Here is a 24,614-nt window from a genome sequence, read left to right on the forward strand (position 1 = left end):
GACACGCCACGCCCAACCAGGCTCTGATTGGTGAGCAGCCGGGGTGAAGCCATCTTGCGCAGCCGTAGAGAGCGGTGGGCCGCCCAAGGGCAGGGCCAGTGGAGTGGGCGGGGCAGGTCACAGCGCCTGCGCACACGGGATACAGGTCCGGCCCTAGCGAGAGCGCGCCGGTCGCAAGATGGCTGCGGCCATGCGAGGCCTTGCTGTGTGTGCGCAGCGGGCGGCGGAGCGGCTCGGACAGCAGGGGCAGCGACGACACTAGCTCAGCCCTTAACCACTCTTCTAGAACGCCATCCCAGCCTCCACCCGCTTCGTCCGAGATGGATCTGGCTCTGGGCCCCGGTGCAGCGGGGCCCAGCAACGTCCCGGCCTTCCTGACCAAGCTGTGGACCCTCGTGAGCGACCCGGACACCGACGCGCTCATCTGCTGGAGCCCGGTAGGAGCTGGCATGGGCCGGAGCGGCCTTCAAGAGTGGGGTCCTCTTCCGGGAGGGGACCTACTAAGAAGAGGCCTAAGGGTAGCCGGGCTTGCCCGGGTTCAGGCATCCTGGAGGGACAACGCCGCTGCCTGGGGAGGAAGTGAGCCCCGCCCCCAGAGCCACTCGGCGGAGAGTAGGCCGGGAACCAGAGTCCTAAGTTTCACTGGGACGATGATGTCGGGGCTTCCAGTTCAGGTTCTTTGACTCATAGATGAATAGCTTCCCAGAGTCCGTCTGCCTTTCTGCTTGTAGGCAACCGTTCAGAGTTAAGTGGAGGGCCTAGAGAATGCACAGAAGAGCGAGAGAGGAGGATGTGAAGCCCAAGCTCATCCATTATAGTCCTCAGACGCCAGAGCGTTTTTGCCCGGCCCTGGTAGGGCGGCGTCGAGCCCTCTTCTGTTGCCTGGCAGCGGGCTGTATACACCACAGACCCTGCTGGGCCAGCAGCTCTGGCTTACAGAAATAGGTCTGCGTTTGTGTCGAGTTGAAAAGTAGAGTCTGTTGTTCACATCTTGGGTGTGAGGGCTAGAGCTCAGAGCTAACAAATGATGGCCTGAAGACAGGCCATCCTGATCCCGAGGGAGCCTTTGGAAGGGTGGAGACGGCTAGTTGCCAACTACTTGATCTCCTACAAGCCAAATCTGGCTCTGCTGAGCCCTCCCTCCTGCACACTAGTCTCTTAAACTGGCAAGAATGGCAAAGCCAGGGTGGAAGGTAGAGGCCAAGGCTTCTGCCTCCCAGTTGCCTGTTTCTTTAAACTCTGCTCTGCCAAGACTAGAAACCACGGAGCTTCACTTTTCACTACAAAGTCTTTGTGATTACCTCACTGGCTCTCTATGGGTCTTTCTCTCACCTAGTCCTGGAAAGGAGCAGTATGTTTTCATGAAGGCCATCTTCAGTTCACCACCTCTCCTCTATCTTTCCCCAACTTTCCACCTCTGCTTGTTTAACTGAAAGGGAGCTTCCTTACCTAGGTCCAGTAGGGATACCAAGTGTTCTCTGGAATGGTCTGAGCGTAGTCCTATTAGGAAGCTCCATCCTATCTGGTAATCTCCCTGCTGTTTCTGCTTATAGATTGGTACAGATGTGGGTGAAGTGCCAGTGAACATTCTTCTAGGACAGGATGTTCTGATGGGGGCCTCTCAGTGTGAAGATGGATCTGATCTGCCCTGTGACCTCCCTCCAGCCCCAGCTGCACATCACCTGTGAGCGTTGCTGGCATGTGGGGAGGTATGGGCAAGTAGTCTGTACAAAGCAGCAGTGGGCTCTAGCTGGTATGAGACATGGCCATGGGAGCTGGCATGATCATGAGTATAGCAACCAAGCTCCGACATAGAAGTGGAAGAAGAACACCTTTGTCTGGACCAGACAAGGACAGCAGAACTCCTTGAATGGAGCTCTCTGGTCCACAGATAGGAAATGATGCTTCCGCCACTCCTGCCCCATGTCCTGTGGGCACTTATACTGGCTTGGTAGCCTCTTAACAGCATTCACTGCAGGCCCACTGCTCTGGAGACTTTGGATCCACACTCATAGTCTGAGTGACTTCCAGTCAGAATTCTCACTATTCTCAGACATATCCTCCTGGAGGGAACAGGGAGGCTGGATACATGGGAAAGCGTGTCTAGCCCCCAAAATTCTTTTCTGAGCCTTGCTAAGTCTAGCTGCTCATCCCTACCACTTAGACACAGAGTAGATCACTACCTTTCCCTAGCTCAGTGGTATTTGATTTCCCATCCCTGACCCTCATTCAGTTACAGGTGCTTCACCAGAACAGGGACCTCAGGAGATCCAGGGGTTTCCCCAGACAGATCCCAGAGGACAGCACAGCCTTGGGAAATTTAGGATCCCAGTGAGATCCATACAGTACGTGCACATAGATGGGGGTTGTCCTTCCTCAGTAGGCTTCTCTTTACCTGTACAAAGGCACCTCCAAATCCAGTACCCAGAGATGCAGCAAGTAGGGCTCAATACTTGGATAAACACTGGCCCTTTCTTCTTTGTGCTGTACTACCTCTGTCTCCTAAGTGAGAGCCACCTCAGTGCATTCTGAAATGGGGGAACAAACCTAAATAAAAAACAAAAGCTCAGAACCTGTATCTAGCTTGATCCCAATTTTATGAGATCATTTTATCCAGTCCTTTTTAGAAATATTGAAGAGAAACATGAGAAATAAGTTTGTCTGGCTCGAGAGAGTACAGATGGTGGTGATTTTTGTTTGGTTTAATTTTCTTCTAGTTCTGAAGATGAATGTGTATTTTCGTGTGTGTGTGTGTGTGTGTGTGTGTGTGTTGTGTGTGTGTGTGTGTGTGTGTGTGTACTCATGAATGCTCACTCAAGCAAATATATATAAAGGCAAGGACATCCAGTGTCCTCTCTTAACATTCTCTGCCCTGTTCCCTTAAGACAGCTTCTCTCACTGAACCTGGAGCTTGCCTTTTATCAGCTAGGCTGGCTAGTCAGCAAGCCTCAACAGTCCTTCTCTTTCTACCCCACCCAGCACTGGACTTACAGGCTCACACAGCCACACCCAGCTTTACATGGGCACTTAGGAAATCCAAACCCAGACACCCATGTTTGTGCAGCAAGCTCTCTTTCCTACCTAATCATCTCCTCAGCTCCTGAACATGTTTCTGACCTACTAGCCAGCCCAAGAGTTGTCCTACTAGGATCTAATTTGGGCCCCACTTGCCATATAGGCTGACTATAGTATGTCAACCCCAGGAGCTACCTGAGGAGAAGGCCACATGATTTGTGCCAAACAAGTGCTAGGGCTGGTGGAGAATGAGTCAGGGGAAAACTGAGGCTTCACGACTTAGTCCAGACTTCAGGGAGGCACTCAGGCACAATAATGTAATGAAATCTCAATCAACCCCCCCCCTCCGGTTTCATTGTGTAGCCTGGCTGTCCAGGAACTCACTCTGTAGACCACACTGGCTCCAAACTCACAGAGATCCACCTGCTTCTGCCTCCGAAGTGCTGGGATAGAAGGAGTGCTCCACCACCTTTGATAAGCTTAACAATGAAGATCTTAAATTTTGTTGCTAGGTGCCTCTCTGGTCTCTCTCTAATCCCAGCGTAATGATGTGTAATGATGTGGTTCTCTCCTCTTTGAGAACCGGCAGGACTGTGGGTGGAGCCTCTGGGGGACCCTTGTAATTGAAAAAGCTAGAACCACTGAGCAAGGGCTCTTGAATACCGGTGCTCAAATAGCCACTGTGTGGAGGAGCTGGGTCCCAGGATAGGCTGTTGGAGATTATAGTAGTCTATGCACTAATGCAGGGAAGGGCACCCACCTGCCTCAATATTCTTCATGGGATCACTGAAGCATTTTAAAGCAGAGTTCTTGGCTGTGGTTGATGTCCAGAACTCCTAGGACAGGCAGGGCTACTCCTGCTACCTAAGCTCTGACAAGCAGATGAGTTCATTCTCAGACAGATAGCAGGAACTAACAGGCCCAGAGGCCCCACCGTTAGAGACCTGGCAGCCAATTGAAATGTCAGAGGTCGAGTATGCCAGGGACAGGCTATGGTGTGTGCTGCAGGCTCTGGTGCCTCCGGTGAGAACTATCAAGCAGTACATGGCACAGCAGTTTTTATCCAGCACTTCTGTTATAGATGAAGTTGAGGTTCTTTTGTATCTCTCTGGTGTTTCCACAACTGTACAAGTAGGTGACGAATTTCCATTTTCTAGATAGAAAACTGAGGCAAGGGGCCTGGAGAAATGGCTCAGAGGTTAAGAGCACTGATTACTCTTTCAGAGGACCCTGGTTCAATTCCCAGCACCCACATGGCATCGAAAAACTGTCTATAACTCTAAGATCTGACACTCTCACATAGACATACATGTAGGAAAAACACCAATGTATATAAAATAAGAATAAATAAATTTAAAAAAAAAAACTGAGGCAAAAAGTTTGATGTAGAACTTAAAAGCAAAAAACACAATGCTGGGCAGTGGTGGTACATGCCATTAATCCTGGCACTTGGGAGGCAGAGGCAGGAAGATATCAGTGAATTTGAGGCCAGCCTGGTCTACAGAGTGAGTTCCTGGATAGGCGACACAGAGAAATCCTGTCTCAAAACAACAAAAAAAAAACCCTCCAAACTCACTACCTATCTTTATCAGATGCCATATACTCTGTGTGTGTGTGTGTGTGTGTGTGTGTGTGTGTGTGTGTGTGTGTGTGTGTGTGTAGACGTAGATGTGTAGACTTAGAGTTCCATGTTGGGTATCTTCATCAGTCACTTTCCACCTTAGGTTATTTTATGTATATTTGTGTTTTGCCTGAATGTATTTCTGTGTACTGTGTGTATATCTAGTTCCTGCAGAGGCCAGAAGAAGGTGTCAGATTCTTTGGAACTGAAGTTATAGATGATTGTGAGCTGCCATGTAGGTGCTAGCAATCAAGGCCAGGTCCTCTGGAAGAGGAGCCAGTGCACCTAACCACTGAGTCTTCTCTCTGCTCCCTCCATCTTGTTTTCTGAGGCAAGTTTTGTCACTTGCCTAAAGCTCACTCAATGAGATGGTCTAGCTGGCCATGAGCTCCGGATCCTCCTGCCTCTGCCTCTTCAGTGCTAGGATCATATGTGTTCACATTTATGTGCATGCTAGTGCTTACTTGTGTTCTTTAAACAAGGTCCCTCTTGCCTCTGCCTCCTGAATGCTGGGATGTACCACACCTGCCCCCCCCCCTTTTTTTTTCTCTGAGATTTATTGCTGGGCATGGTGGCACATGCCTTTAATTCCAGCACTTGGGAGGATCTCTGTGAGTCTGAGGCCAGCCTGGTCTACAAAATGAGTTCCAGGACAGCCAGGGCCCCACAGAAAGGACCTCCCCCCCCCAAAAAAAATATTTATTTTATGTGTGTTATGGGTATTTTGCCAGCATACAGTAACTATGGAGGCCAGAAGAGGTCAAAAGGTCCTATGGAACTGCAATTACAGGTGATTATTAGCCACCAAGTGTATCTGGGAACTGAGCTTGAGTCTTCTGCAAGATCAACAAGTGTTCTTTACTGCTGAACCATCTCTCCAGTACCTGGGAGCCAGAGTTACGAGTTTTAAGTTCTCATGCTTGCACAACGAGCACTTTACTAACTCAGCCATCTCTCCAGTGTTTATTAGTGTGTGTGTGTGTGTGTGTGTGTGTGTGTGTGTGTGTGTGTGTGTGTGTGTACATTCCATAGTGCACATGTGTGTGTCAAATGACAACCACCATGTAGGCTGCAGGGATCAAACTCAGCTCTTCAGTCTTAGTAGCAAGTGCCTTTATTGGCTGAGCTATCTCACCAGGCATATTTGTACTTTTTTAAAGATGGGTCTCACTAAATTGACCAGACTGACCTTGAATTTGTAATCCTCCTGTCTCAGTCTTTCAAGTAGTTAGGATTACAAGCCTCTACCACCAGCCTTCACTGTTCACTTGTTTTCTTAGTTGGACTCCCAGCACTGTTGGCGCATAATCAGAATGTTATTTTGGATTTGTACCTGAGAGTCCCTCCTTACCTCTTCACAGAGAAAGAACCAGCGGAGATCTGTAAATTGATAGGTTCTGTGCTGTGGCCTGTGTATTTCTTCCTGCCTGGGAGGTAAAGCGGGTAGGGAAGATGGAGAGATCCAGGGTCCAGAGGCCACTGCAGGCCTGCCAGAGAATAGTTCATCACTGATGGGCCAGGAAAGTGTGTCTGGCCTGAGAGCAAATCATTTGGGAGAGAAGAGGAATGTATACAGGGAAAGCCAGAGTTTAGGAGCTGTGGATATTCCACTCTAGAGGGAAGAAATAACTATTTGGACCACAATGGCTAGGCTAGGGCCTGCCTCTGGCTTAAGGATTTCCTCAAATTCTAGCAGGAGGAGGAGGAGGCTAGCCTCACAGGCTGTGAGAGCAGAATTGTTCTTGATGCCTATGAGTACTGCCAGACTCCCAATTCCAACCTTCTAGGCCCCTTGGTAAGCAAAGTTGACTGACCCATGTATGTTCAGTGGCATGAAAGTTAGAGTTGCTGGTGGCTGGGCATGAGAAGGAATGGGCATTGTGGACAGCAACTAAAACTAGCCTGAGCACAAATGACAGAAACACTAGTAAGAACTGGGGATAAACCCACAGGGAAGGACATTGCTAAGAGTGGAGAAGTACTAAGAGATGAGCTAACCAGTACTTCCTGTCCATGTCATTCCCCAGCTTGGGTTCTCTGTTCCATGTCTTAACCATGGAGCCAAGACCCCACTACTTTTCAGTTCTCTGGCTCCTAGGGCCCAGAAAGTGGCCAGACAACTAAGCTCAAGAGAAGGGCATGCCTCCAGTCTCACCTGGAGATACAGAGGGACTGAAGGTAAGGACAATGACTGAGCCATACTCAAAAAGAGTAGGTGGCAAACCTCAGGGAACACCATGGCTATTAACCTTCTAGAACCATGGAACCCTTTAAGAAAATGTACACAGTTTCAGGCTTACTCTGTATGAAATGTATACATACAGAATTTTGTGTGTATTTCAAGTTGTCGGTGTAAGATCACGGACTGGAAATAAGACTTGCCATTTACTGCCAGGCGTTGGTGGCGCACGCCTTTAATCCCAGCACTTGGGAGGCAGAGGCAGGTGAATCTCTGTGAGTTCGAGACCAGCCTGGTCTACAAGAGCTAGTTCCAGGACAGCCTCCAAAGTCACAGAGAAACCCTGTCTCAAAACCCCCCCCCCCCAAAAAAAAAAAAAGACTTGCCATTTACTGACAGCTGTTTTAGTTTCAGTTTAGTAGCCAGTGATGGACAATCACTTTGTTGTGCTCTTTTAATTCCACTGACAGATTTTCATTATATACAAGTATAAGTTATGACACACACACGCTTTCCAAAACTGCTCATGGTTAGCAAAGGAAGATCCATAAGCCACTGAGGTAGAAAGATGAAACATTGGTTTTATTGCAACTTCACTAGCTAGCCCTGGAAAATCATAATAGCTATTAAGGAATGGATTCATTGAGCAGTACTCGGGCACTAGAAAGCAGATAAGAACTGAAGTGGACCCACATTCTGGTGTTTTGTGTGGTAGTGCTCACTGTCAGACTCAGGGGCAGAAGGAAGAGCACAGAATTCAGACTATAAGATGATACCTAAGAGAAGAAAGATTCACCAGGAAAGAGCCCAGGGATCTGTGGGGGGAGAACTTCCTTCCCCTGCTCCTGCAGACAGTCAGCCTTTGTGAAAGAAGGTAAGAACTCCTTCAAGAGAGAACTGGCCAGGCGATGGTGGTGCATACCTTTAATCCCAGCACTCAGGAACCACAGACAGTCAGGTCTCAATGAGTTCGGGGCCAGCCTGGTCTACAAAGTAAGGTCCAGGACAGCTAGGACTGTTGTACAGAGAAACCCTGTCTCAAAAAGCAAAGGAAAAAAGAGAGAGCGAGCTGTTGTTGAGAAACTTCAAGTTGCAGTTAGAGCTCACACAAGGCCACAGGGTAACTGAAATCTCACCAGCCAGAATGGAGAAACAACCTTGAGCTAACGAAGCCCAGAGTAAAGATACTCTAAAAACAAGCCTGAAAATGGGGGCGGGGGCGGGGGTGGGGGGGTGGGGTGGGGTGGGGAGTACAGGTTAAAGACACTTCCCTGGTTTAATGACCGGAGAGCATCCTCAGGACCTGTGGTGAAACGAAAGAAAAAACGCCCTTCAAGCTGTCCCCTAACTTCCAACACCAACACTCTAAAGCACACGTAAATAAATCACTGCTTTTTTATTTTTTAATGGGGAGAGGGCTGGAGAAGTGGTGATGAGAGCAGCGCACTGCTCTTACAGAGTGCCTCCATGGTGTCTCTACTGTCTGTTGTGACCTGATGGCCTCTTCTAGCCTCCATAGGAGCTGTGCTCGGACAAACGCATGAAAGAAACATTAAAAAATGTAAACAGGCCGGGCGTTGGTGGCACACGCCTTTAATCCCAGCACTCAGGAGGCAGAGGCAGAGGCAGGCAGATCTCTGTGAGTTCGAGGCCAGCCTGGTCTCCAGAGCGAGTGCCAGGATAGGCTCCAAAGCTACACAGAGAAACCCTGTCTCAAAAAACCAAAAAAAAAAAAAAAAAAGTAAACAGAAAGAGAAGAACTCTAGTACCCACATAAAACATGCTGGGCATAGCAGAGAGCATGTATAGTCCCAACACTGGAACAGCTGAGACAGGAGGATTGATCCCTGGAGCACATTGACCATTCTGTCAACATCACTGAGCTTTAAGCCAGTAAGAGACCTTGTCTCAAAACACAAGGTGGAGGGGCTAGAAAGATGGATGGTTCAGTGGTTAAGAGCACTGGATGCTCTTCCAGGGGACCCAGGTTCAATTCCCAGCACCACATTGTGGTTCATGATCATCTGAAACTCCAGTTCCAGGGGACCCAGCACTGCAGCCTGACATGCAGGCACCAGACAGTCTGATAAGACATCCATACACATAAAGTAAATCTTTAAAAAGTAAAATAAAGGGGCTGGAGAGATAGATAGTTCAAGGGTTAAGAACACTTGCTGCTTTTGCAGAGGACCCAGCTTCTGTTCCTAGCATACACATAGATTTCCAGCTCAAGGAGATCCAATGCTTTCTTCTGACCTTTGTAGGAACCCAAGCACTCATGTGGTACACATACATACACTCAGGCAAAAACCCTCCTGTACATAAAAAAAAATTTAAAATCTTAAAAATAAAATTTAAGTGTGGAGAAAGAGACAATCTACTCTACTGGAAATTGCCTGCAGATCATGAAGACAGCTGCTGTATAAGAGGTATAGGAAGGAGAGTTAGAGGTTTAAGGTCATTGTTAGCTGTATAGCATGTTAGAAGCCAGTGTGGAATACACAAGTTTCTTGTTTTTCGGGGGAGGGGGGATTGCATGAAGAACAAGAAGTAACAATGACTGGGAACTTGTCAGAAACTCAGGCACAAACCAGAATAGCTCCTAAAGTGCAAATATAGTCCCATATACTAAACTCATTGATTATACCACATCAACATAAAAAAAATAACAAGCAAAAAGCACATTACAAAATTCAACAGCTACTTCTTGATGAAAACTCAGCAAACTGGGAGTAGCAGGTACATTCCTCCACATAGTAGAAAATAGAGTGTCTGTAAATACTGTGGCTGATTGTGAAGACTGGACACTTTGCCAAGATTGGAGGAGAAAATAAGTTCTCTGCTTTGCCATTCCTGCTTAACAGTTCAGTGTAGCAAATAAATATAAACCTTAATAAAAACACAAATTGGAAAAGAATTAAAACTCACTATTCAAGGATAGCAGGATAATTTACTTACAAAAATCCTAAGAGTCTACAGAATAGTGGGTGAGATCACAAGATCCAGGGTCAGTACACAGAAGTGAATTATATATCTGCATATGAACAATGAATTATTGTTGAACTGTGACAGGAGTAGAGAGATAGTTCAGCAGTTACAAGCTTCCTGGTCTCGCAGAGTACCCAAGTTCAACTCCCAGTTCCCATGTCAGGGCAGCTGACAACTACCTGTAACTCCCAAGTCTAGGGAAATCTCACATCTGCTTCTGACCTCTTCAGGGGTCTGCGTGAACGCACGCATGCACACGCGCGCGCGCGCGCACACATACACACACGATCTTTTTTGTTGTTGAAATAAATTCAGTAGTATCAGAAAACACAAGCAAGTCCTTAGCAGCCATTGTGAGCAGGTAAGAGCTCCATCCTCAGGTGGAGATGTACTCCAAGTCTTGGGGATGGGTTGTAAATGCCACCCAGAGAGCCCTTCTATTCTAGTCCAGAGATGCTCACAAAGCTCTGCTTCCTCTAAAACGTCTGGGAGGACAACCTTCCCTGCTTTCCTCTCTTGTGGTGGTTGCTGTTATTCTGTGGTTATTTCCTTCGTTTATAGCTGCATGACGACTCTCTGTCTTTGTCATTACCTGACATTCCCCCGTGTGACTAACGTTATTTGGCTGAATTCTTGTAACGGCATTAATCCATTCAAATTAGGGGTTCACTCTACTCCAGTATGACTTCACACTGTCTGATTGCATGTGCAACAACCCTATTTACAAGTACAGTTACATTTTGAGGTATGGGGGTTAGGGCTTGAATGCATCTCCCTTTTTTTTAAATCCCTTATCCTTCTCTTGTCCCCCTCCTGCTCCCTCTGGAATCCTTCTTCCCAGCATGTTTCTTTCCTTTCATTTATTTTTCTATTACAACCCACTGAGTTTAACTAGTATTGCTTGCATGTGCATGGGTATGAGGTTATTTATTGATTATGGGTGACTTAACATTGGCTACACCCCTAAAGAAAAATGGCTCTCCTCCTCCCCCAGAAGTCATTAACTACCAGTAGCTTCCCAGCCTTGGGGTGCTTCCCTTCCATCCTGGAATGTTAGTACTCTCTATTGATTGCAGGTCACCACAGCTGCCATGACTTCATTGGTTCCATGGCCTAGTCATGTCCAGAAGGCAGGGTTTACAGTACTTCTCCCCATCCTTCAGCTCCTACATTCTTTCAGCTATTTCTTCCGTGATGTTCCCTGAGCCTGGGGATGGAATGGAGCAGTGTAGATGTCCCATTTGGGACTGAACGCTGAACAACCACTTCTCAGCTCTTGGAATGGTTATGAGTCCGACATCTTAACTACTGCCCACTGCAAAAAGTTCCTTTAGCCAAGGTTGAGAATGGCACTAATCAATGGGTATAAATATAAGTATTTAGAAGGCAATTTGACAACATGACTAATTTGCAAACATCAGTAGTAGACTCCCCTAAGGGCTCTAAAATCTTTAGCCATGGGCTTTTAACCAGGTTTATAGTATCAGGCATAAATCCATGGAGGGGGCCTCAAATTCAAAAGGGTTGCTAACCCCTATATATTCATGACACTACTGTACTATTGGAGCAAGTCAGTATTGTAGCATGTAGAGTCAACCACTGATGGATGACTCTCCTCTCCAAGCAACCTTCATAGCCCACTGAGGCATGAAAGCTAGCCAGCAGGAAGAAGTTTCCATTTCAGTTCCAGCTTGATTTCTCTGTGTTTTGTAACCAAAGTATGTGGTATCTTCAGCAATAGAGGATTTTGTTTTGTTTTGCTCTGTTGGTTTTTTGAGATAGTGTCTGACTGGGCAGTTTCACAGACTCATTTGTCAGATGGATAGCTGGTGAAGTTTTTTTTTCAATTCTGTAAGCTGCTGTTTTACTCATTTGACAGTTTCCTTTGCTGTGTAGAACTTTTTAATTTCATGAGGTCTTCTTGTCAATTATTAACTGTATTTCCTGTCCTTGCCTATGTCTCTATATCCAGAAGTGCAGTGTTTGGTTCTCCTCTAGAAGTTTCAGAGGTTTTTTGTTTTGTTTTGTTTTGTCAAGACAAGGTTTTTCTGTGTATCCCTGTGTTGCTGGAGTTTCTTGTCCCGACAGGTTCTGCTTCCCTTCCCAGCCCCAAATAAAACTGTTAGCCGATGGCTAGGGCTTCTAATTGGCTAGCTCTATCTTAATTATTAACCCATTTCTATAAATAATGTATTTTCATATGGTCTTGGCTTACTGGAGAATGCCTGGACCTGTTACTCCTTTGGCGGCTACATGGTGTCTCTTACAATGCCTCTCTGCCTCTCTCCCCAGCATCCTCCTCGTCTTCTAGCCCCACCTATCTTCCTGTCTCTATTGGTCAAACAATGTTTTATTCATCAACCAATAAGAGAAATATATATACAGAAGGACATCCCACATCCACCCTGGCTGTCCTGGAATTCACTCTATGGACCAGACTGGCCTCAGACTCAGAAATCCACCTGCATTTGCCTCCCGAAGGCTGGGATTAAAGGTGTTCAGTGCCACCACCTAGCTCTGTAACTTTTCTATTTGTGCTTTTTTTTCCCCTTTTTTCTTTTTATTTATTATTCTCATACAGTACATCCCAACTGCAGTCTCCCCTCCCTCCACTCCTCCCAGTCCCCCACCACCACCTCCTCTCTCCCCCAGGTCCACTGCTTCTCCATTTCCCTTCAGAAAAAAGCAGGCCTTCCAGTGATTTCAACCAAACACGGCATAACAAGATACAGTAAGACTAGGAACAAACCCTCATACCAAGGCTGGACAAGACAACCTAGTAGGAGGAAAGGGCTCCAAAGAGCAGGCAAAAGAGTCAGAGATACCTCACTGTTAGGAGTCCCACCAAAACCCCAGCTAAACACCCACAGCTTGTATACAGAGAACCTAGCACTCCTCTACCCCTCTGACTCCTATAGTCCTTCCTCCCCCTCTTCCAAGGGGTTCCCCAAGCTCCACCTAATGTTTGGGTGTGGGTGTCTGCATCTGCTCCCTTCAACTGCTAAATAAAGAAAGCCTCTCAGATGACAATCTATTGAATATAGCAGAGTATCAGCCTGGCATTGGTGGCGCACACCTTTAATCCCAGCACACTGGGAGGCAGAGGCAGGAGGATTGCTGAGTTCAAAGCCAGCCTGGTCTACAGAACGAATTCCAGGACAGGCTCCAAAGTAATTCAGAGAAACCCTGTCTGGGGGGGGGGGCTGTCAGTCGTGTTCGATTCTACCCTACCCTAGATCTCTAGACTATCCAGCTTCTGGATCCTGGCCATCCTGGTAGGATCAGCATGGGCTCCTTCTCATGACTTGGGCCTCAAGTTAGACCATCATTGGTTGGCCACTCCCATATGCTTTGAGTCACATCTTACAGGCAGGACAGGTATGGGTCAAAGGATTTGTGGCTGGGTTGGTGTTCCAGTCCCACTACTGGGAGCCTTGCCTGGTTACAGGAGATAGCCAGTTCAGGCTCCATATCCTCTTCTCAGCCGTTTGAGATTCTTCTGTTAAGAATTCTGTTTAGAGCTGTACCCCATTTTTTAATTGGATTGTTTGGTTTTTGATTCCTATTTTCTTGAGTCATTTATATGTTTTGGGCTTTAGCCCTGTATTGGATGTGGAGTTAGTGAAAATCTTTTCCCATTCTGTCCTGTTGATGATGTCCTTTGCCTTACATAAACTTTTCAGTTTCATGAGGTCCCATTTATTATTTGTTGATCTTGGTGTCTTTGCTACTGGTGTTCTCTTCAGATAGCTGTCCTCTGTGCCGGTGCATTCAAGGCTATTCCCCCACTTTCTCTTCTGTCAGGTTCAGTGTATCTGGTTTTATGTTGAGGTCTTTGATCCACTTGGACTTGAGTTTTGTGAAGGGTGATAAATATGGATCTTATCATCCATGATTTCAAGCTGTACTACAGTTCTTTTATTGTTCAGGATTATTTTAGCCATCCTGGGTTTTGTTTTTCCATATGAATTGAGTATTGGCTTTGCAAAGTCTGTAAAAAAATTGTTTTGCAGCTAGAATGGTGTCCCAGATTCCTTTAATCCCAGGATTTGGAGGGATGGGGAGGAGGCAGAGGCAGGTGGATCTCTGAGTTGGAGGCCAGACTGATCTACAGAGCGAGTTCTAGGACAGCCAGAGCTACACAGAGAAACCCTGCATCAAAAAACAAAAAGAAAGGAAGAAGAAGGAGAAGGAAGGAAGGCGGGCAGGCCAGCAGGCAAGCTAGAGAGATGGCTCAGAGGTTAAGAGCACTGGCTGCTTTTCCAGAGGACCTGAGTTCACTTCCCAGCAACCACATGGTGGCTCCCAACCATCTGTAAGAGATATGTTGCCCTCTTCTGGCCTGAGGTGCAGGTGTACCTGCAGGCAGAACACTTTATACATAATAAATAAATAAATTTTTAAAAAGAAGGAAAGAAAGAAACACACCCCTCTATACCCATAAAATTATTGGTTTCAGTTGACAGTCTGTTATTCTGATGGTCCTGCCCATATGTGTGACTTGTTTCTCTTTTGCTGCTTGTAATAATGCTGTTTTTGTTCTGCATTTATTATTTTAATTATATATGATGGGGAAGGTGTTCTGGAATATTTAAGGACCAGGCCTGGTGACACATGCCTTTAATCCCAGTGCTTGGGAGGCAGAAGCAAGTGGCTCTCAGAGGCCAGAGAAACCCTGTCTCAGAAAACAAAATAACAAAAACAATGCCTTTTAGAGTTGCTCAAGGAAATTAAATATTAAATACAGTCCTCCATTGGTATCCTACAGTAGTATTTTCATGTAACCCGCACACATTTTCCCATTTTAAATTGTTTCTGAATAACTTACAATAATTTTATGACATAATGCTATATAGATACCCTATGCTGATTTGCTTAGTTAATAATGGCAAAACAGCCTCTACATGTGAAGTACTGAGAATAGATTGTTTAGTACCTTAAATTTACTGTTGGTAGAATCCATAGATGGGGACTCTTTTCAGAAGTAAGTTCCAACCAGAACGTGGTGGCGCACGCCTTTAATCCCAGCACGTGAGGCAGAGGAAGGCGGATCTCTGTGAGGTCGAGGCCAGCCTGGTCGTTCCAGGACAGCTAAGGATACACAGAGAAATGGGGAGGGTGGGGGGACAATTTCCAGTCCTGTCTTTATCTTCTGTTTCTCTATTTTCTTTCATCTATTTTCAAAAAAAAAAAATCAGTTAAATCTACTGTGTGCTTACTTATTATCTTTTCATGATAATTTCCATTATCATTTCCCATTAGTAATTATCTGTTTAATGGTCCTTCCTTTGGTTCTTCAAACATTATTTCCTTATTTCTCTGAGCGTATTTATCTATTGTTATTTTATGTGTATGACTTTTGCCTGCATATGTGAAAATGCACTGCATGTATGCCTGGTACCTGTGGAAGCCAGAAGAGGATTCCAGGTCCCCCTGGAACTGGAGATACAGACTTGCAAGCTGCTCTGTAGGAGCTAGGAGCTGAACCCATGTCCTTTGCAAGAGCAGTGGCTGTTCTTAACTGCTGAGCCATCTATCTCTCCATCCCCTAAGCATGTTTACAACGACATTATACTTTTTATTAAATTTATTGTCATGTCCTTCTTGGGCAGTTTCTGTTGCTCCTTCTTGTCCACAGTGTATGAGTCACACTTCACAGTTTCTGTAGGTCTTGCTTTTTTTTTTTTTCGTCACTAGTGTATTGTGGGACTCGGGGCTGAGTCATCGAGCTGTCCAGCTGGCTTGTGACTTGGCCAGACTTTGTCAGAAAGACTGCTTCTCCTTGATGACACTAATGCCTCACAGTTGTCACCTCCAGCATTGAAGCACCAGCAATTACTGCTTTTGCTGTTGTTTAGACAATGCCTGGGGACATATTGTTGGACAGTCAGAGCAATTAAATTTGTGACCGCAGTGAGATTGTCAGGCTGCTTTTGCTTGCAGTATTTTGGTGGGTTCATTGAGCAAGAGCAGAGTCCAGTCAGTCCCAAGGGGCTCTTTTCAGCTTCCTTTTCCTATCTGGGCAGGCTGGCCTGGAGCTCTGCTCCCATATTGTCAGTGCTCCCTGGGGCTTGAGCTTTCCAACACTGTTTGACCTAAAGGGAGCTAGAGCACTTTCCTTATGGATTGTATCTCCTGTGGGCAAACCCTCGGGGCAAGTGACTGGGCAATAGCTACTGGACTTCTCAGATGAATACTCTCAACATGAATGTTCAGGTTCTCTCCGCCCCTGGGATTAGTCTCCACCTGGGAGCATTGTGGATGAGGTGGGGACCATTCCAAGTAGGAATGAGGTATCATCAACCTACAGTTGGAGAGAATACACATCTTTCCAGTATCCTTAAACTTTGACAGAATTGAGAAGAGGGGTCCCCACAACTTAGCCACACTTTCAAGGGTGCAGCATCTCATATGGGGACTTAGTGACAGGGAGAGACTAGTTCATGCCATGGGTGCTCACTGACCCATTGGGTTTTAGTGGTTTCATTGGTCATTCTTGTTTGTTTGATGCCTGGGAACAATTTCAGAGACATTAAATGATCTAAACAAGCTTTGTGTGTGTCACTGGAGAGGAAGCACTTCCCAGAACTCCACACTCCTGGCCCAGAAGTGGGGCTTTCCTTTCCTCTTCAAGGATAGGAGTCCTCACCCTGCAACTGATCCATGGCCATCCACCATCTATGCCGATGTGTCTGTCTGACTTGGCTGCTTGCAAGGCCCTCTCTTGGATTATGAAGTGACCATATATGAATCCCTTTTAGTTTTCCCTGTTTGAAATTCATTTAGTGTTTTGGATGTTACATCAAATTTGGTATGTTCCTGATCATTTTTCATAAGTATAGTCATTTGTCCATTCTCATCTTCTGAGCCTCCCATTAAGCGTTGTAGGCCTCTAAAACTCTGTTCACTTTTATTCACTCTCTCTAGTCACTGTTGCTATGAAGACACCATGACCATGACAGCTCTTTTTTTTTATTTTATTTTTTAATGTGCACTGGTGTCTGGCCCACATGTTTATCTGTGTGAGGTCCTCTGGAACTGAAGTTACAGACAGTTTTGAGCTGCCGTGTCGTTGCTGGGAATTGAACCCCGGTCCTCTGGAGAACAGCCAGTGCTCTTAACTGCTCAGCCATCTCTCCTGCCCATACCATGGCTCTTATAAGAGAAAACATTTAATTGGGGGCTTACTTACGAGAGGAAACATGGTGGCATTTATGGTACTGGGGTAATTGAAAGCTGCATCCTGACCCACAGGCAGCGAGAGCGACTAGACTGGGCCTGGCATGAACTTTTGAGACTTCCAAGCCCACTCCCAGTGGCACATTTTCCCCAAGGGCCACAACTCCTAACCCTTCTATTCCTTTCAAATAGTGCCACTCCCTAGTGACTAAGCACTCAAATATGTGAGCCTGTGGGGCCCATTCTTTTGGTTTTGGTTTTGTTTCTCAAGACAGGGTTTCTCTGTGTAAAAGCTCTGGCTATCCTGGCACTTACTCTGTAGACCAGACTGGCCTCGAACTCAGAGATTCACGTGCCTCTGCTGGGATCGCAGGCATGCATCACCACTGCCCCAGCGCTCATTCTTACTCAAACTACCACACTGTCTTCAAACTGTAACCTCAGTTGGCCTATTTTTGTGCTTATTGACATGCGTTTCTCCCTGTTCTCATCTTCCTTGAGTCCCCAGGTGAATTGCTTGTTTGTTTGAGACAGGGTTTCTCTATGTAGCCCTGGCTATTTTGGAACTCACTATGTAGAACAGACTGGTCTGGAGCTCACAGAGATCCACCTGCCTCTGCCCCCTGAATGCTGGCATTAAAGGCATGCGCCAGCACTGCCTGGCTGTTGATTCCTATCTTTAACACATAGCCTGGGAGTTAACAACCCAGCTTTATATCCTATTTCCCATTCCTGCCGGAGGGTGAGCTCATGACCCTCCTAGGTCTCCCCTGAACATGCAACAGCTGTAATGTGTGCATAGCCTTTGGATTCCCAGGAATATTTCAGAGTCCCTAGTGATCCCTCATTCACCACCTTTTAAGGTTTCTGGCTAGCCTGTGTTATACATTGTCTCAGCAGCCATTTCAAATCTTCCTCTACATGTTTCTAAAGAGCCTCTGGACTGTGTCAGCTTCAGATCAAGCAAAGCCAGCCTTGCTTGGAGAGACCTCTAGCACCAGGACCTTGAGCTGTCTCTCACCCATGTTCCCACTGCCATTGCTCCCACTGGTTTCAAAGCTGAGGGGAAGAGTGGGACTGGATGTGTGATGTAAAGAGCCCACTGCTTTCCCTGATACCATACTCCCCCCGCCTCCCCAGTGCTTTTCCTGCTGCTTTGCATTCTCTTCCTCCTGTTTCCACCTGCCCTACTATTTCTGTTTAGACCTGTTTCATTCCTCTGCATTTTGGAAAGCAGCCCCAGTGCTAATCCACTGGGCTCCTTTTCATTTTTTCTACCTGCCTGTATTATAGATCCCCCACCCCAGCGAAGAGACCTGTTCCTTAGCTGATTTGTCTTGTGCATCCATGACGCTACTGTCCCTCCCCACTGTGGGGCCTCCCCACTCCGGGATCTAATGCCTCTGAGTTGCCATGGCACTTCTGCCCCTCCTTGTGGTTCTGGACTGTGTTCAGGAGAGCACACGCCCAGAAGTGCAGCCATGTAGCATTCAACAATCTTGAGTTCTAAAAAGAAGCCAGGCAGTGGTGGCGTGCTCCTTTAATCCCAGAATTTGGGAGGCAGAGGCAGATCTCTGTAAGTTCTGGACCAGCCTGGTCTACAAAAGTGAATTCCAGGACAGTCTCGAAACAACCCCCCACCCCCCAAAAAAAAGAGTGGTATTTCTGAGCAGGACTGTCTTCCAGCAGCAGAAATCCCATTCCTGTTTCTTTAGTTGCCACAATTTGGCTTCATAGAGCTGTGTGATATGTCTGTGTGTCTCTGCATATATGTGTGTACCACATGCATTCAAACCTACAGAGAACAAAAATGGATTATCAGGTCACCTGAAACTTGGAATTCCTGGCAGCTGTGAGCTGCCATGTGGGTGGTGGAAAACAAACTCAGGTCCTCTACAAGAACCATAAGAACTTTTAATCACTGAACTATCTCCATTTTATCTATTCTTTTGTTTTTGGAGACAGGATTTCACTGTGTATCCTGGCTGTCCTAGAACTCACTTTATAGACCAGGCTGGCCTGGAACTCACAGAGAGCTGTTTGCCCCTGCTTCCAAGTGCTGGGATTAAAGGCATGTACCACCACACCCAGCTGATCTTTGTTATTTTTAAGGAAAAATTTGCTGATTAAAGCTAAATGATTAAAGCTAAATGTCCCTAGAGACAACCAGAATGCTGTAGGTGATCTATGAGTCTAAAGTTAGCAACTGAAAACTGCCAGGAAGTAGGATCCTGTCTCTGACTCCATGGCCTGGATGGCAGCCATAGAGTGCTAAGATTGAACTCCCTCCTGCTTCTCTCTGGAGAGAGATGGAGAGGCGCTTCAGGCCATGGTGGAAATATGGCAGCAGCTGCTATATATCGAATGCCCATGTGTCTCCTGACAGAGTGGGAACAGCTTCCACGTGTTTGACCAGGGCCAGTTTGCCAAGGAAGTGCTCCCCAAGTACTTCAAGCACAACAACATGGCCAGCTTCGTGCGGCAGCTCAACATGTGTAAGTACCTCTTGTGGAATGGTAGCCTCCTTCCCAAGGGTGTGGAGAAACAGACCCCAACATATTGCTGAGAGAATAAAGCCTGGGTTGGCTAAGGAAGGATCCTTGTGGGTGTAAGCCTGAATTCCCCAAGGAAGAAAGAGTGTATGAGACCCTACCCTAGTAGCTATACTTCCATTTGCAAGAGAGGAAGCTGAGCAATGACAAGGTCTTTTCAAACCATGATTAACTAGCTATGGTAAATGGACACCAGCCAGAATTTCCTACAGTTTTTTAGAAGGCCCCTTGCCTGCCCTAGGCTATGACTAGGCTGTTGGGGGTCTGGTTCCTGGTCCTCAAGCAGAACTGCCCCACCCCCATATGCACAGATGGCTTCCGAAAAGTAGTCCACATTGAGCACGGTGGCCTGGTCAAGCCTGAGCGGGATGACACCGAGTTCCAGCATCCATGTTTCCTGCGTGGCCAGGAACAGCTCCTTGAGAACATCAAGAGGAAAGTGACCAGCGTGAGTCACAAGCCCTGAGTACAGCCCCTCCCTGTCCTCATATCTCCCTGCAGGCTATGGGCTGGGAGTAGTAGCTAGGTGGTGCTGCAAGACTAGCCTGAAAGCATAGCCTGTACTTTTACTCATCTTTCTCTAACCCCTCCTCCTCCCCCTCCCAGTGTTTCCCAGACTCTCCCCACTCCTTAGATTTCCAGGTGAAGCACAAGAGCCAACCACACTCCAGAGCCACTTCAGACTCTTGTATGCCCCAACCCTTAGGTGTCCACCTTGAAGAGTGAGGACATAAAAATACGCCAGGACAGTGTCACCAGGCTGTTGACGGATGTGCAGCTGATGAAGGGGAAACAGGAGTGTATGGATTCCAAGCTCCTGGCCATGAAACAGTAGGTCCCAAGGCTCAGGAGGGTGGCCAGGTTGCTTTGGGTCTTTATTGTGCAGAGCCATTCAGGATTCCCTCCCCCTTCCCAACCTGCCTTCCATTGTTTCTGTGGCAAAAACTGTGGCCTATTCATCTCCATAGAATAGAGTTGGAACTTCCTACTGTACCCACTTCTCACTGCCCTGCTGGGCTCCACATTTTCAGGATTTGAGCATACAGACCCTCCTTGCATGTGCCTCCCTTAAAACCAGGCTGGCAGGAGCTGACCAGAACAGTCCTGGGGCCAGATCTCCCCACTGTTCTCTATTCCCAGTGGCCCCTACTCCTCCTTTATCACTCAGTACAGGGCATCACAGTCCTCAGCTGCCCTTTACCCCCAACCTGAGGGTACTCAGCAGTTTAGTATCTTTCCCAATGCCCTGCTCTGTATGTCTAGCCAGTTTGTGACAAGTCCTGTGGCCCCCCTTTCAGCTAGGATCCTGAAGTGTACCATCAGGCTCTATCCATGGCCTCCTTCCCCGGCTGACACTTGAATCCTCCCCTGGAAGTATAGCAGAACTAGCAGAGCTGGGTGGTGCTAGTGAGCCCTCATCTGGTCTAGCTCTGCCTCACTAGTCAACAACCTGACTCTGGCTCTTCAAATGTGGTCCAATTGACCCAACATTGTGTTGCAGTGAGAACGAGGCCCTGTGGCGGGAGGTGGCCAGCCTGCGGCAGAAGCATGCCCAGCAGCAAAAAGTTGTCAACAAGGTGGGCAGGGCTGGTGGTAGGTGGGTCCCCTCCACGACTGGGCCAGGGTGACTGTATCCTCTCTGCCCCACAGCTCATTCAGTTCCTGATCTCACTGGTGCAGTCGAACCGGATCCTGGGGGTGAAGAGAAAGATGTGAGGCTCTGGGGATGCCTGCACTGTCCACTCTGGCCCTGCGCCTTGGTGTCCTCTGCTTGCTGTATATCCTGGGCACCACCAAGGTCTGTGTAGGCAGTTAACCTGTCTCTTCATTGCAGCCCTCTGATGTTGAGTGACAGCAGCTCAGCGCACTCTGTGCCCAAGTATGGTCGACAGTACTCCCTGGAGCATGTCCATGGTCCTGGCCCATACTCAGTAAGCATCAAGCTCCATGGGACTTCCAGTAAGTGTATCATGGGTGCTGGGTGGCCCAAGCTACCACAGGTATGCCTTGCATGTGGCCTTTGTCTCTAATTGCAGGCTCCATCTCCAGCCTACAGCAGCTCTAGCCTTTACACCTCTGATGCTGTCACCAGCTCTGGACCCATAATCTCTGATATCACTGAGCTGACTCCTACCACCCCTTTGGCATCCCCAGGCAGGAGCATAGATGAGAGGTGGGGCTTCATCACCCTTATACCCCCTATCACCCTAGTGGGCCAGTCTTCATGGGCCCTGGGCAGAGTTGGAAGTGGGTGGAGCTAACTTAGGCTTCTTCTAACATGTTCAGGCCCCTGTCCAGCAGTACCCTGATCCGTGTCAAGGAAGAGCCCCCCAGCCCACCTCGGAGCCCTCGGGTACTGGAGGCAAGCCCTGGCCGTCCATCCTCCATGGATACACCTTTATCTCCAACTGCCTTCATTGACTCCATCCTTCGAGAGAGCGAGCCTAACCCTGCTGCCTCAAACACAGCCCCTGTGGACACAACCGGAGTCCATGCCCCTGCTCCACCCCCTTCTACCCCTGAGAAGTGCCTCAGCGTAGCCTGCCTAGACAAGTGAGTGATGTACCCACCCTGCCTTCCTGTAGCCTCTGAACCCCACAGCACGAGATTTCTTCAGGCTGGACACAGGGTATCTGTGTCTTATAGTAAGGCACAATCTCTACAGTTTGCTGGGAGTGATGGGTTAGATCTGTTCCCCAAAACCTGAGAGTGAGCTTGAAGCTGGGGAGGGAGACCAACCACATCACTAGAAATGGAATATACCCCTGCCTCCTGGGCCACCATCACTACTGGCGTCACCTTCTCTTGTGGCAAGCCCCCATGATCTTTGGATCTGTCATTCTCCCTAGACCTGACACAGGAAATGATGAGCCAGGGCCCAACTTTGACCACCCCTCGGGCACATCCCAGAGGCTAAGTGAGCGAGGAGGGTGGGCACGGATCCCCTCATCCCCCACCTGCAATGGGGGGGGCTCTTGTCTTTGTATCTTGCAGTTTGGCTCGCGCTCCACAGATGTCTGGGGTCGCCCGCCTCTTCCCCTGCCCCTCCTCTTCCTTTCTGCATGGCCGAGTCCAGCCAGGGTTAGCGCTGCCCCCACTTGGGAGGGAGGAGGACTCCACCAGGGCCCCTCCTGCAGCCCTGGACCATTTCCCAACCCGGGCATAGCACTTGCCCTGCCTGGCGAAGAGCACCAGGAGATGGTCTCGTGGGCTCTGCATCTCTACTGACTCCCCTTTGCACAAGCCAGTAGCTGTGATAGTGGCCCAGCCACCAGTACAGGCTGCTGTGATGAGCTTCCTATCAGGGTAGGATAGGCCCCATAGCACCTACAGAGCCCTTTTAACTGCCTTGCCCATGGTTCAGGTATGCCCTTGGCCTAAGGCCTCCTGATCTAAGGAAGTACAGGCCTACCCATACCAAGCTCAGCCCTGTTTTCTTCTCTTAGTCTCTTCCTGGCGCAGTGGCAAGACTTAATTGAGCCTGCAATATCTGCCTGTCCTGCCCATTCTAGAGTCAAGCCCCTTGTCATTTTTCTCCACCACCCTCTTGTCCCAGTCCTAGTTGCTACCAGAGCCTCCTAGGGTGTCCTGCCATGCCATATCCCACCCTCAGCAGCCAAGGAGGGCAAGCTTACTACTGCCCTTCCTGGGCACATACTGTCCCCCAGCCCATGCTGACTATACAGATGGACCTTGCTTGGGGGGCTGTAACCAAAGGGGAGCCCTTCTCCAGCAGGAGTGCGGCTGGGTGGGAGCCTGGGGTACTAGTTCACCTGCCCACTTGCCCTGGGCCAGGAACGAGCTCAGTGATCACTTGGATGCCATGGACTCCAACCTGGACAACCTGCAGACCATGCTGACAAGCCACGGCTTCAGCGTGGACACCAGTGCCCTGCTGGACGTGAGTCTGGTTATCCCCACCCACCCTGCCCCATCCTGCCCACAAGCCATCCCTGACTTCCCTCCCTCCCTCCTGCAGCTTTTCAGCCCCTCGGTGACCATGCCCGACATGAGCCTGCCTGACCTGGACAGCAGCCTGGCCAGCGTGCGTAGGCGGGCAGGGTGGGGGGCAGAGGGGGCCATCAACAACCCTCATTGTGTGTTCTCTGTCCCACAGATTCAGGAGCTCCTATCTCCCCAAGAGCCCCCCAGGCCTATTGAGGCAGAGAACAGTAACTCTGACTCAGGTGAGCTAAGCGTCTGTTCTACTCCCAACCCTCACTTCCAACTTGCCAACCTCCACCATCATGACCCATGCCCCACAGGGAAGCAGCTGGTGCACTACACAGCTCAGCCCCTGTTCCTGCTGGACCCTGACGCCGTGGACACGGGGAACAGTGAACTGCCTGTGCTCTTTGAGCTGGGGGAAAGCTCCTACTTCTCTGAGGGGGATGACTACACAGACGACCCCACCATCTCTCTTCTGACGGGCTCTGAACCTCCCAAAGCCAAGGACCCCACTGTCTCCTAGAGGTCCCAGGAGCTGTCAGGATGGCTTGTGGCTGGCCCCCAACCTACACCTAGGACGTGGCTGGTCCTGGGGAGACAAGACAGGCAATCCAGGGCATCCTAGGTCAAGCCACCATAGCCCCAGTGGAACATAGATGGAGGTTGGGCCTGGGCAGTGCCTCAGGTCAAGAGGAAGATCCTGAGGGCTGCATACCTGCTGCCTTCACCCCAGCCCCAGGTCCGAGCTTTACAGCCACACTTGGACTGACCCTGCAGGTTGTTCATAAAAATGTATTTTGGATTTTTACATGAGAGTCCCCTTTAGCCCTTCACAAGTAAATAAATAAATATATATATATATATCTATATATACACACACACACACATGGATAGATGATAAACAGGTTCTACTGTGGTCTCCTGTTTTTCCTCTTGCCCTAAGGGATGCGGAAGGTGGAGGTGTAGGCAAGGAGCCCAGAACGTACTATATGCCTCTTTGAGGAAATGTAGATACCTGTGATACCCCTAGGCCCACCTGATACCATAGAACCAGTATTTGCTCACAGCTTTTTATTTTTTGGCAGGGGGAGGGAGGGTATCTGATATAGTGTTTCTCTGTATTGTCCTGGCA

At 48.3% G+C, this 24,614-nt stretch overlaps 1 protein-coding gene across 8 annotated transcripts; it reads left to right on the forward strand.

Moving 5' to 3' along the window:
• Positions 1 to 131: 131 nt before the first annotated feature.
• Positions 132 to 24,363, forward strand: Hsf1 (heat shock transcription factor 1). Of its 8 annotated transcripts, none has more exons than XM_027404239.2 (14): positions 132 to 437; positions 19,369 to 19,477; positions 19,846 to 19,982; positions 20,241 to 20,365; positions 21,036 to 21,111; positions 21,185 to 21,246; positions 21,369 to 21,465; positions 21,571 to 21,707; positions 21,833 to 22,087; positions 22,529 to 22,615; positions 23,330 to 23,435; positions 23,514 to 23,579; positions 23,652 to 23,721; positions 23,800 to 24,363. In XM_027404239.2, exons 1-14 carry the CDS (start codon positions 321 to 323, stop codon positions 24,003 to 24,005), a joined length of 1,650 nt encoding a protein of 549 aa, XP_027260040.1. In that variant the 5' UTR covers positions 132 to 320; the 3' UTR covers positions 24,006 to 24,363. The 8 variants fall into 8 exon arrangements, with proteins under 8 accessions (XP_027260040.1, XP_027260041.1, XP_035296597.1 ...); XM_027404240.2 differs by having other exon boundaries at positions 21,836 to 22,087; XM_035440706.1 differs by having other exon boundaries at positions 21,821 to 22,087; positions 23,808 to 23,987.
• The last annotated feature ends 251 nt before the right edge of the window (positions 24,364 to 24,614 follow it).

This window comes from Cricetulus griseus, chromosome 2, assembly GCF_003668045.3.
Source record: "Cricetulus griseus strain 17A/GY chromosome 2, alternate assembly CriGri-PICRH-1.0, whole genome shotgun sequence".
Classification (NCBI taxonomy): Eukaryota; Metazoa; Chordata; class Mammalia; order Rodentia; family Cricetidae; genus Cricetulus; species Cricetulus griseus.

Excerpts from the sequence above, each read along its gene's own strand:
- Hsf1 (XM_027404238.2), top strand. The coding sequence starts at position 321 with ATGGATCTGGCTCTGGGCCCCGGTGCAGCGGGGCCCAGCAACGTCCCG. Across the intron at positions 21,466-21,570 it reads ATGGTCCTGGCCCATACTCA|GCTCCATCTCCAGCCTACAG; the intron begins GTAAGCATCAAG and ends CTCTAATTGCAG. Across the intron at positions 22,616-23,329 it reads CATGGCCGAGTCCAGCCAGG|GAACGAGCTCAGTGATCACT; the intron begins GTTAGCGCTGCC and ends GCCCTGGGCCAG.